Here is a 12,274-nt window from a genome sequence, read left to right on the forward strand (position 1 = left end):
ACTTACAACATGCAATATATTTTTTTTATTTCTCTTTTTTGTAACCTTTATTCCACACGACTTTATTTCGTTTGTTTTGCTTTTGATTTTGTTTTACCTTCAACCTTTTGGGGTTTCAACCGCAGCCACTGCTCCCGTTCCCAATTCACCGCCCACACACACTCACACACACACACACACACACACACACACACAGTATGCTAGGCAACTTTCGATTGCGACATGAGGCGAAGAGCGCAACGAGAGCTTACAAGCGCTTGTTACGCGCTCTCTCTGTCTCTCTCGCTCTGCCGCTCTCCCTCTCTGCCTTAGGTCTGCCTTTACATGAGTAAGCAGCGCAGCGCAGCTTCAGCTTCTGTAAGCGAGTGTACAAGTGTGTGCGTGCGTGTGTGTGTGTGTGTGTGTGTATGGGAAATAGTGGCAAAGAGCGACGTCGTCGTCGCCCAACCCACCCCCTCGTCGTAAACGGGCTGCACAACGAGGTCTCTGTTGCTTTGAGGCCTAACGCAAAACATTTTGAGGTAGGTTGGGAATAGATTGGCAACAACTGAGCGCATACACGAATAGAGAAAATGAGAGAGAGGGAGAGAGAAACAGAGAGTGTAACAGAGAGTGAGAGAGAGCGAGACAGTGGCGCACGGAAAACTTAAATTTCTCGTTTCAGCGCAAGAAATTAGCAAATCATTTTCTTTAGCTTAACCCAAATACGTTTGAGTTTTTAGAATTATGTAAGCGCCATGTCTCGGTTTCTGTCTATCTCTGTTTGCGTGAGTGTAAGTCTGTATATGTGTGTGTGTGAGTGTGTTGTAAGCGCATTCAATTGGCAGACGCAGTTCTCTAGCAATTGCCCAGCATGTTGAGTCGTGGGGTCTCCTTATCTGTCCATTGATTGCAGTGCGATAATTGATAATAAGCCTGAAAGAGAGAGTTAAGAAGAGTGTGTGCGTGTGTGTGTGTGTGTGATAACTGAGATTATGTCACGAATAAAGTGCTTAGCGCAATATAATTACAAAATCTGATTGGAATTGGCTAATCAGAATACCTCACATACAACGTTGTTGCGACTATTCAATTTGTTTAATTTCTGGCTGAACAGCTGACCGCCAATGCAATTAGATAGCTCAAATTTAGTTTGGATTAAAGACTCGATATATTTCTATGTCTATGTGAAAACATACACATAAAGAAGTCGAATTAACACTCGCTTTAAATAGAAGAACTATGCAGAGAAAGTGCTAATTGGGAAGAGGTGTGAATGAAGATGCCAAACTGACAAAAAAAAATGACTAAAATATGATGAAATTATGTAATATCCGTAATAAAGTCAGAATTAAGCATTCAGCTAATAATAAAATTATAATATAGAAATTTGAGTTCCATAAAAAATACTTTAAAAATGCTGTGAATCATTTCCTTAAATGCTATAATATAGAAGATGTTTAAGGAAATGTACTATATGTACTCTAAAAGCATTATCAATACATCTATAGATGTACGTACCTTACATATAGCTTAGCTACTTTAACACTAACTATCCTTAAAAGTTATCATAAATTCAAATTCGCTATGATTCGAAATTCTTTATTAATTAATTCCCCCACTGCTTACCGTCCCTTGCATATAGAGAGTTTATTAAAATTTCTACAGGAGCCAAAAAGTATTACAAAATTTTATTTACTGAGCTAACGAATTGCGTAGCAAACAAATGCGCCAAATCATTAGGCATATATGTATGTATGTATGTATGCATGTATTATAATGTATGCATAGTATATATACATTTTTTAAGAATAATCAAAATACAAAAATAATATATGTATAATAAAAACAACAATTTTAATACTATGTACAAATAAAACCCCCCAAAAACAGAGTTCAACAAAAATTACAATATATTATTCACCATATAATATGTACACATAAGCACAGTGACTGACTTACATACTTAAGTACATATACTACATACACACATACATACATATACAATATGTATACAGCTGTACATATGCATTTCCTTCTGTATGAAACGAGAAATTTCTGTATCAAAAGACAGCAAAAACAACAACAGAAACAAAACAGAAAACAACAAATCAACAACAGCAAAAATACAACTCGTATCAATTCTTGATGCGGAAATATTGAGGAATAATTTTGTAGTCGTTGCGTTTTTTTTCCACTGCTGCTCCTTATACAAAACTGTATATAGGCAAAAAGATGTAGAAGAAGAAGTAGAATAGCAGCAACAAAAAGTAAACAGCTCGCACTAATACGAATGCACTTAATGAGAAATGCTGCTTTAAGTCCACACATATAAATATACATACTTACATACATACATACATACATCTGTCGTTATAAATATACAATCATCGATACATACATACATGTAGCTTTAACAAGCTATAAGAATCGTGTGTGTGTGTGTGTGTGTGTGTGTGTATGTTTGTGTTCGTGTACGCGTCTCGCACTTGTCTGCATGTGTGTGCGTTATCCGCGAGACCTTGAACTTGAGACTGAATTTCCAAAAAGCGCACAAGCACACAACACACTCATACTGTCTCACACACTCACACACACAAAGGCAAACAAATGCGCCCAGCGTCGACAGCGACGACGACAGCGACTCACAAACACAAGAACAAAAGACAATAACAGCAACAACAAGAGCAACTCTCGACAGCGGCTTTTATTCTTTGCACCAATACACAAGCAATGTGAAAGACACACACACACACATAACGGCAAAGGCAAAGGCAGCGACAGAGGCAGAGGCAGAGGCCGAAGCAGAGACTGTGGCAGCAGCAGCGGCAGTGGCAGCGGCATGAAAGCCAAAATAAGCCAGCCAGCCAAAACAGCAGCAACAACAACAGAACAGGAATTCAGCGAGAGAGTGAGTGGGAGAGGGAGGCAGAGAGACAAAGAGAGTGTGTGTGTGCGAGTCAGAACTGGGAACGCAAAGTGGGAATGAACTGGGAACCGAGTTCGCTGACGGAAGCAGTCCATGATGGGCATGCGGGAATGTGGGAATGGGCGAATTGGGGAAGGGAGAGTAAAACAGGGAGCAGTCACAGCAAGAACAACAACAACAACTTGGACATTAGTATGTATTAATGTGCAGCTGTATGTGTATGTGTGTGTGTGTGTGTGTGTGTGTTTATGTACATATACAATAGCCAAACAAACACATAAATTATAATATTTAAATATAGAACTTTTGAGTTGTTGTCGTCGTTGTCGCAGTCGCTGTTGCTGTTGTTGCTGTTGCTTTCTTTTGTGTCTGTGTGTTGCTGTTGCTCGCATACAAACTTTTGGCTAATCGGCCGAGAGTTGTTGTCGTTGTTGTTGCTGTTGTTCGAGTCAAATTGCTTTCGCTTTGATATATAAACGCACACTCACAAATTTGAGGCTTTATTGTTTTTGTTTTTTCTTTGATACCAACACCCACCAGGCAGAGTTAACTATAAAATAGGCCAATAACGTAATGACACAGCAATAACAACAGCAACAGACACGGCAACAATAAAAACACTGCAGCAACAACAACACCTGTTCAATTGTTGTTTTAGCAATTGTCAGATATACGGCGGGCTGCTTCCTCGGAAATAGCTCGAAAACTGTAAACAAAACACTTTACACACACACACACACACACGCTAAGGCAACTGGGTAAAAAGAGTTAGACTATGGAATACTCTGCTTGCCAGCTGGATAACGTTTAATGGCAAAGTAACTGAACTAAGCACATTAAAGGCAACTAATCATAGCAACAACAACAACAACAACAACAACAATCCACATTGACCTACTATTCGCAAACTGCTCCATTGTGAATTGTGCATTGTAAATTGTGAATTGTGATGTAACTGTCCCAAAACGCGGCGCACATATCAACGAAGCAGTTCAAGTCCAAATTTGAGCAGGGAAATACATAAAGCCAATAGACGAGAAAAAAAGTACTTAATGCATATGTGCGTGTGTGTGTGTGTTTGTCTGCACATGACTCTACCGTTAATTGTACACTTGGGTATCTATGTATGGGTGTGTGTGTGTGTGCTACGTACATGTTAGCCAATTTTGTTTTCTCATAATATATTAAATTGTTTGGCATTATTTTGTTTTTATTTTTATTTTTAATAGACCGCATTTTTAGAGGTCAACATTGCAATGCGCAATGTGTGTGCATGTGTGCATGTGTGTGTGTGGTGTGCTGTTGCTATAGTTTATGGGACGCTCTTTGTGGCACATTTAAAATGGGTTCGCCAATTCGATTCAATTCAATTTCGCCTAGACCCAGCGGACTGCCGTGCGTATGCGTAATTTGTACGCTATGCATATTGCGCATACGCCAGGTGTGGCCGGCCGTCTGCATAACATGTTCTGACATATTCTGCATTGCACGCAACTATTTATATGCATACTAGTTGAGTCAATACGTATACGCAACGTCTGCTGCCGCTGCTGCTGCTGGTCACAGCTGTGGCCGTATTACGTATACGCCTTATTAGCCACTTGCGCCGTGCCACGTGAGCAGCGTCCGTTGTTTCCTCAACTAAACGAGATATATAGTATGTGCATATATATATTTTCATGCGAAATACAATTTGCAACAACAATTGACAGCAATTTCCGCTCAGCCAAATATCAGGTTTTTCTTGTGCCGAAAATCTAAAAAGAAAAATTCTCTGCACAACAAAGAAAAAACAAGAAATAAATAAATAACTAAATAAATCTTTATAGTTTCCGTCAAAGAAATAAAAGTTGATTTTCCACTGCACAAAACCAAAAATCGTATCACATAGAGCCAGGCGGGTGCAACAGGGGCAAGGGGGCATTGACAAGCCACAGCTGATTTTAGCTACCTGCCTGCCTGCCTGGCTGGCCGCAATTTCCGTCACGAATTGGCTAGAGCCACATGCTCATGGGTCGATCGAAAAACGTCTATGTAAATGTGTCATATTTTTACAGCAGCTCTTGAATTTTGTATAAATACACACACATATGTATATAAATACATGCATATTTTATATGCATTAATATGTATATTTCGCCTTTTTTTGTTGCTTCTCATTCACCCACAACGCGGCGAATGTGCGAGCAAATGAACGAAATGAAACGAGCGGCAATTAAAACGAGACGAGGCGGCGAATTGCCCATAAGTGTGTGTGAGCTGTGTGTGTGTGTGTGAGTAGGTATTTAAAAAGCTGTAAAAAGCACACACACATATATAGGCGGCGCGTACAACATGCAATAATGCAGCCAGCAAAGCATAAATTGTAAACTCGTCGCCGTCGCCGTCGCCGTAGCAGCAGCAACGCCGACAAGCCTTGACCTGATTTCTCTTCCTCTCTTGCTGCCAACTGTTTGTGTTCGTGCGTGTCTCTCTGTGTGTATGTGTGTGTGTGTGTGTGTGTGAGCACGCTTGCATGCAAGCTTTATTGCTGCCTTTTAGTTTGCTTGCACGGTGCACTCGTGCAAGCGAGACAACTATATGCGCTTGTTTATTTCTCGCTGTTGATGTGTGCGTGTGTGTGAACAGCTTGACATTCAATGCAATTTTGTTGTTGCTGTTAGTGTTATTTTATTTTTTTTTGTACTTCTGCTGCTTCTGCTGCAGCAGCCGCCGCGGCGTTTCGCATAAAATAAGTGAAAATGCACTTTTACTTTTCAACAACAACAACAACAACTATGTACAACTTGTGCATTTTTCTTGCGTTGCAGCTCAATGCACAACAACAGCAGCTACAGCAGCAGCAGCAGCTGTCAGCCAGCCAAAGAAAGTGAGATGCAATTTTTTTGTTTCACTTTTGCTGCTGCTGTGGTTGTTGTTGTTTTTCCTTTTTGCTCTTGCCGCCTCTGTCACTTTGCATTTCTTTTGTCATTGTTTTTAACGGTTGCTTGTTATTGTTGCTTTGAGTTCATGGCTCGCCAAATTGGGGCATTTCAATTTCATGTGTGTGTGAATGTTTCTAGCCTCTTGGCGACTTTTGCATGTCGCTCAACTTGCTTACAACAACGATAACAACAACAACTGTAACAACAATTGTATATAATTATGCATATTGCGAATTATTTAAGTATTATTAGCTTTGCATTTCGTGTTAGTTTGGACAGTTTGACAGGTCTCGGCTTAAGCGAAGAGGGCGGCACTTAAATAGAGCTGAGAGTTGTTGTTGTTGTTGTTGCTGTTGTAGCTGATGAGATAAAGTTGTTTATAATTGGGTCGCAACAGTTGCTAGACATTCGCAAGTAGTTTCGAGTGTTGCTCAGTGAACGATGAAGCCATGATATAAATATGTATATAATTTTTGTAAACTATACAACTAATTTATTATTTGTATTTTTTTACGCTTTGCAGATACTGAAATTCCTATTGTCAAACAATCAACCAGTCCGTCACCTCATCAACAGCAGCAGCAGCAACAGCAGCAACAACAACATCAGCAGCAGCAGCAACACCTGCAGCAGAGCCAACAGCAGCAAGCCTTTGGCGTTGCAAGCACATTGCTGCACATTAAAACCGAACAGAATGCGCTCTTAACACCACTACAACAACAGCATAGCTTACAGAGCAGCAACAATGCGCATCAGCAGCAGCAGCAACAACAACAGCAGCAACAGCAGCAGCAGCAGCAGCAACAACCTTTGGCCATCCCACATCGGCCGCTGCTGCATAATCTGCTCAGCGGCGGTGCAATTCACAATCCACATCACAGAAATTACACGACGGCCACAACAGGTGAGTGCAAGCGGCAAGCAGCAAGCGGCAAGGTGAACCACTGCACACGCCCTTTTTCTTGTTGAATTGTATTGGCTTGGCCCAGCATTTGGCAACTTGTTAATCTTGGCCCATTCTCGCTGCTCTCGTTTCGCAGGTTCATTTCCGCCCAGTCCCGCGGACAGCGGCGTCTCTGACGTCGACAGCTCCAGTTCCGGTGGGCAGCCATGCGCCGACGAGTTGAAGGCGCGTTTGGGCATGCCCACAGCGGCGGCAACATCGGCGGCTGCAGCTGCCACCCACTCGGCGGCGGCAGCGGCAGCAGCGGCGGCAGCAGCAGCCGCGCACCTGCATACGGGCACATTTCTGCATCCGAATTTATATCAGAACAATGCGGCGAATTCGTTGCGGAATATTTGGAATCGAAGTGTTGGGGGTGAGTATATCAAGTATTCCAAAAAGGAAACGCATACATGCACACAGTTGCATGTATGTGTCTGTGTGTGTGTGTGCAGCTAAAGTTCAGCAGTCGAAAAATGACAAGCTCATACATATCACTACATGTATTAACAAATATACAAACGAATATACGTACATATATATATACATACACACACACACATACGCAACACAATCAATTGCAATAAGAATGTGTTGCACTCGCTGCTTTTATGCTTTGCGCTTCGCTTTGTGTCTGTGTGTGTTCGTCGCTGTGTAAAATCTGTGGTCATCGACACATTGCCTTTGCGCAAATTGTGAAGGTCACAACGACAACGACAACATCAGCGACAGCGACAGCGACGGCGACGGCGACGGCGACAGAGTCAGTGTGTGGCAATGCTTGGCACTGTGAGCGTCTCTCATTTTTGTGTGTGCTCTCTTGCTTTCGAGTGCGCTCTCTCTCTCTCTCGCTCTTTCTATGTCTTGCCCTCTCATTGCTAGTGCAACAATGCGATAGTGAAGACACGAGCAAACGAAAGCTTGCGCTGCTCTCTCTTCTCTGCTGACTGCGATTGTTGTGTTAGTGTGAGTGAGCGAACGCGCACACACTTTTGATTTTATTCAACGCGGCGCTCAGTCATTTTGCCCGTCCAGCCTCTGCCCACCCCGCTCGCAGTCAACGGACAACTGTCTGTTGAATTGGGCAACGGCAGCGCCGTTGACGCCGGATGTAAAACAAAACTTACTAAATAGCATACGAAATTACATACATATATATGCATGTCTGTATGTGTGCATGTATGAACTGTGAAATAGTCAGACAGAGCAGGCGAAGAGCGCAGCACCGCGTACAGTGGTTCACAGTGGCTGCAAAACGAAATGAAATAGTTTTCTGTGTAATTAAATTGTATTACAAGCATTACATATGCATGTGTGTCTATTAAAATATACTGTTGACTCTATGTTAATTATGTTGATGTTTACAAAATGCATATCTATTTGGCAACTCTAACACTGTCTCTCTCTCGCTCTATCTTTGTCCCTTTCTGTAGTGCCCGATAATTATTATGGCAACAGTGGTAACAGTGGTTCCGGAGGCGTCAATCCTGGCACACCCGGCACGCCCAGCTATCTGACAACGTCCTACTTCAATGCGCCAACGGCGGCGTCGACGCAGCGCAGCGTCGCTTCCAACGGCTTTGGCACGCATCAGCATCATTCCCTGCAACATCAGCAACAGCCGCAGCAGCAGCAGCAACAGCAACAACAACTGTCACATCACCAACAACAGTTGCATCACCAACAGCAGCAGCAGCAGCAACAGCAGCAGCAACAACAGCAACAACAACAGCAACAGCATCCACAGTCTCAGCATCCACATCAGCTGCACTCGCATTCCACAATTGCCAATGCTGCAGCAGCAGCGGCAGCGGCAGCGGCGGTCGTCAGCAGCAGCAGCGCCGTCGCAGCAGCAGCGATGCTCAACGCCGGCAGCACGCAGAACGGCGTCATCCAACAGCCGGCGACATCGAGCGTTAACTATGATCTCTCCTATATGCTGGAGCTGGGCAGCTTTCAGCAGCGCAAGGCGAAAAAGCCGCGCAAGCCGAAGCTCGAGATGGGCGTGAAGCGTCGCAGTCGCGAAGGCTCCACCACCTACCTGTGGGAGTTTCTGCTGAAGCTACTACAGGATCGCGAATACTGTCCGCGTTTCATCAAGTGGACGAACCGTGAAAAGGGCGTCTTCAAGCTAGTAGACTCCAAGGCTGTCTCCCGTCTCTGGGGCATGCACAAGAACAAGCCCGACATGAACTACGAGACGATGGGCCGAGCGCTGCGTTACTATTATCAGCGCGGCATATTGGCTAAGGTGGATGGACAGCGATTGGTCTATCAGTTCGTGGATGTGCCCAAGGATATAGTTGAGATTGATTGCAATGGTGTGTGAGTGTGACAGAACGAGTGTGAGTGAGTGAGTGGGAGAGCATGTATATAGATGTTAACGGTGGCAATAGAATGGGAGCTAAAGCGGCTAGCGGCAATAGTAGAAATATATCTATATATGTATAGAGTATATAAGAGCGTAGCAACCACAACGGCACACACGCACACAAACAAATGCATCTCTGTGTGTATGTGTGTGTCTCTTTTTGTACATGTTGAGTTTATTTTGTTAAAATCTAAGCAGATAATTCGGTTATAGAAGATGAAGAGTATAAATTACATAGCTGCTAAGCATATACCCTACACACATACACACACACACACACGCATACATATATTTATATATACATATATATACTCTACACATATGTATGTCTATATATATATATGTATATATGTGTATGTGTGTATTTATATATAATGTAAAATGTAAAATTCGTTAGTAATTAATAATTCTATTCATTGGCTTTAGTGTTTTAATTGTAACATTTAATTATTGTTATCATTATTGATTATTATTATTGATTGATTGATTGAGTGATTGATCAATGAGTTCTTATTGATATTTGTGTACGAAAGAAAAGGTTTAGCTAACTGCATAGCTAAAGGAACGAGAAAAACAACAACGCCTAGCCTAATATATGAACTATATAACCCCCAACCCCCCCAATATATAAACCTAATGCCTATCCCTAACTATACTTTAGTGTTACTTTACGATTCGTTTTTTGGGGGCTCATTGTTTTTGTTGCTTATTTTATAAAAAGAGATCAAGAGAGAAATATGAAATATATTTTTAATAGTTTTAATTAGTTTGTATGTCTATTCATAGTTTATTTATTTAAGTCTATCTTTCTACTCTATACTATATGTATATGCAAATCTGTATATACATATGGTACATCTACGCTGCCCCAATATCCTAAAACAGGAGTCAACTTTCATTGTAATTATTAACTTTTAAGTTCAAAAACAAAATTTCAAAACAACAACAAAAAAAAAACATACAACTTTTTGGTCTGAATTTTATGTCTGAAATATTTTTTTCTAAGCACTGCCACAAACTGAAAAACAAAAACAACTCAAAAAAAGAATATATATAAAATAGTTTCACATTTCTACAAACAAACTTGCAATGCAAGCAACAACAACACAACAGCAAACCAACAATACAAATCCACAATAATGTTTCAAACACTGCCCAAAATAAAAGAAAGAAAAAACAAGTGCAATCTCTTAAATGCATATAACTAAACTAAAAGTTTAAAAGAATAGTAGAAAGATGAAGAAAGTGTAAATGTAAAAGTGTAAAAGAGTAAAACCAACTCCTAGTTCTATATATATATATATTCATATATATCTCTCGATGTATATGTATATGTATTTCTTTTATACTTATTATATAGTTTGCGTTCTCTAAGTACCTTTATTATTAACTAACTAACTATCTATCTATCTATTATTATTATTATATTATTATTACAAAATATAAAGAGTTTTATTTTTTTTCTTTAAATTTTGTTCAAATTAATTGAGGGTTTGATTGACAGATTGATTTATAAATAATAAACAGAAAAAAAACGAAGTGAGTTTTAACTCTGTTCATTGTAAACATTTTTTATGATTATTTTTTATTTTTTAATTATTAAAATAAAAATTATTATTTCAATATGCATGAGTTTTATTTTGATATAAAATAGAGATATATATATATATATATATAGCAACGATCCATGATATACAAAATACAAATATTTGCAACCCGTTACAAATTTGAAATCTAAATATACCTCCCATTAAATAAAAAAAAAAATATATATATATAAATTATATATAATATATATATTCAAAGTCTATGTAGCATAGAACATATTTTAGATAAATTTAAGCCACGAAATTTCGATGTAGCTCGTTTTTTAGATGGAAAACAAAACTCAGTTTTTGAGGTTTCGAATATGGATGGAACGATAGAGGGAGAAGCATATATCTATCTAAATTCATATATACCTATTTATAGAGTTTAAGCAGTATGATACAATTATTAAACAGATGCTTTAAAGATGAAAGCCCAAAAAACAATACGAGGTGGTCTGAAAAGTTTGTGAAGATACAAGTAAAAAGAAAGATAAGAAATTAACGATTTGTTCATAAATGCAAGTATTCCAGGTCTTGGCATTAGACAAAAAGAAAAACAAAATGTATACACTCATATTCATATGGGTACCAAGAATTTATCCGCCATTTCTTACACACTAAACTTTTCAGACTGCCCTCGAAAAACTAACAAAAAGTAAATAAATAAATGCAACGAAGAACAGCTATGAAATCTATTAGGTTTTATAGAAACTACAGTTTTACATTCCAAAAAATCTATAGCAAAAAACGTTTTCTTTAAACTGCTTTTTGTTAAAAATACATAAATTACAACGAAATAGATTTTATAATTTTTTTTTATTATTATATATTTTGTTTTTTTTTTTTTTCGATAAATATATTTATTATTTTAACATTTTTACCGATCAAACGTTTGCAACCGCCAAGCTAAATATGCACTCTAAATGTAAATAAACAACTTCTGGACCTCATGTTTCACTTATTAGAAATTAAACAAGAATAATTATAAAAGATAAAATTTATATATATTCGATATGTATACATCTATATATACATAATGAAAAGAAACGCTGGATAAGACCAACTAAATATTAAAGATTTAAATTTTGAAAGAAAAACCGATCTTTAGCAGAGTTAAGTCAAATACTTACTTTATTGAAAAATATATATAGTTTTAAGATCGAGTGAGTTTTGTGGATGAGTTTTGATGTTTGAGTGCAATAAAGTTGGAAAAATAGGAAAAGTTATGCGTAGTAGCTAGTTGAAAACGAAAGTTGAATGGATTGGAAAAGGTTTTTAGCGAATATGTTGAGAAGTTAATATGTAGTTTATATATAGTATATTTAGCTTATCATATATGCATCTACATCTACATACATATATATAAATGTTTAACGTTTAAGAAATTAAGTTTCAGTTTTTGTATATGCAACAGACGATTTTCTAACGTCTGCATTTAAAAATCAGCAAATGCGAGCCACAAATTAGAAATTTAATCGGAGCTGACTATACAGGTCAGATATTAATTTAAATTTAACACACAGCCAAGGAAAATTGGTA

At 38.9% G+C, this 12,274-nt stretch overlaps 1 protein-coding gene and 1 long non-coding RNA gene across 3 annotated transcripts in view; one reads left to right on the forward strand and one right to left on the reverse strand.

The window, feature by feature from the left end:
• Positions 1-9,401, forward strand: part of Eip74EF (Ecdysone-induced protein E74) — a 54,973-nt gene extending 45,572 nt beyond the window's left edge. For both annotated transcript variants that reach the window (XM_089259036.1, XM_018099526.3), the window contains 3 exons: positions 6,356-6,736; positions 6,873-7,151; positions 8,209-9,401. In XM_089259036.1, coding sequence (XP_089115162.1) covers positions 6,356-6,736; positions 6,873-7,151; positions 8,209-9,104 — 1,556 coding nt within the window. In that variant the 3' untranslated portion in view covers positions 9,105-9,401. The remainder of the gene's footprint in view (positions 1-6,355; positions 6,737-6,872; positions 7,152-8,208) is intronic.
• On the reverse strand, positions 9,300-10,294 carry LOC149091366 (uncharacterized). The gene is made up of 2 exons (XR_016196648.1): positions 9,466-10,294; positions 9,300-9,400 (listed from the first exon to the last, which is right to left on the reverse strand). It is a non-coding gene; the product is annotated as an uncharacterized LOC149091366 (long non-coding RNA).
• Between the last annotated feature and the right edge of the window lie 1,980 nt (positions 10,295-12,274).

This window comes from Drosophila navojoa, chromosome 4 (assembly GCF_054131105.1).
Source record: "Drosophila navojoa isolate 15081-1374.11 chromosome 4, UAZ_NAV_1.0, whole genome shotgun sequence".
In the NCBI taxonomy this organism is placed as follows: Eukaryota; Metazoa; Arthropoda; class Insecta; order Diptera; family Drosophilidae; genus Drosophila; species Drosophila navojoa.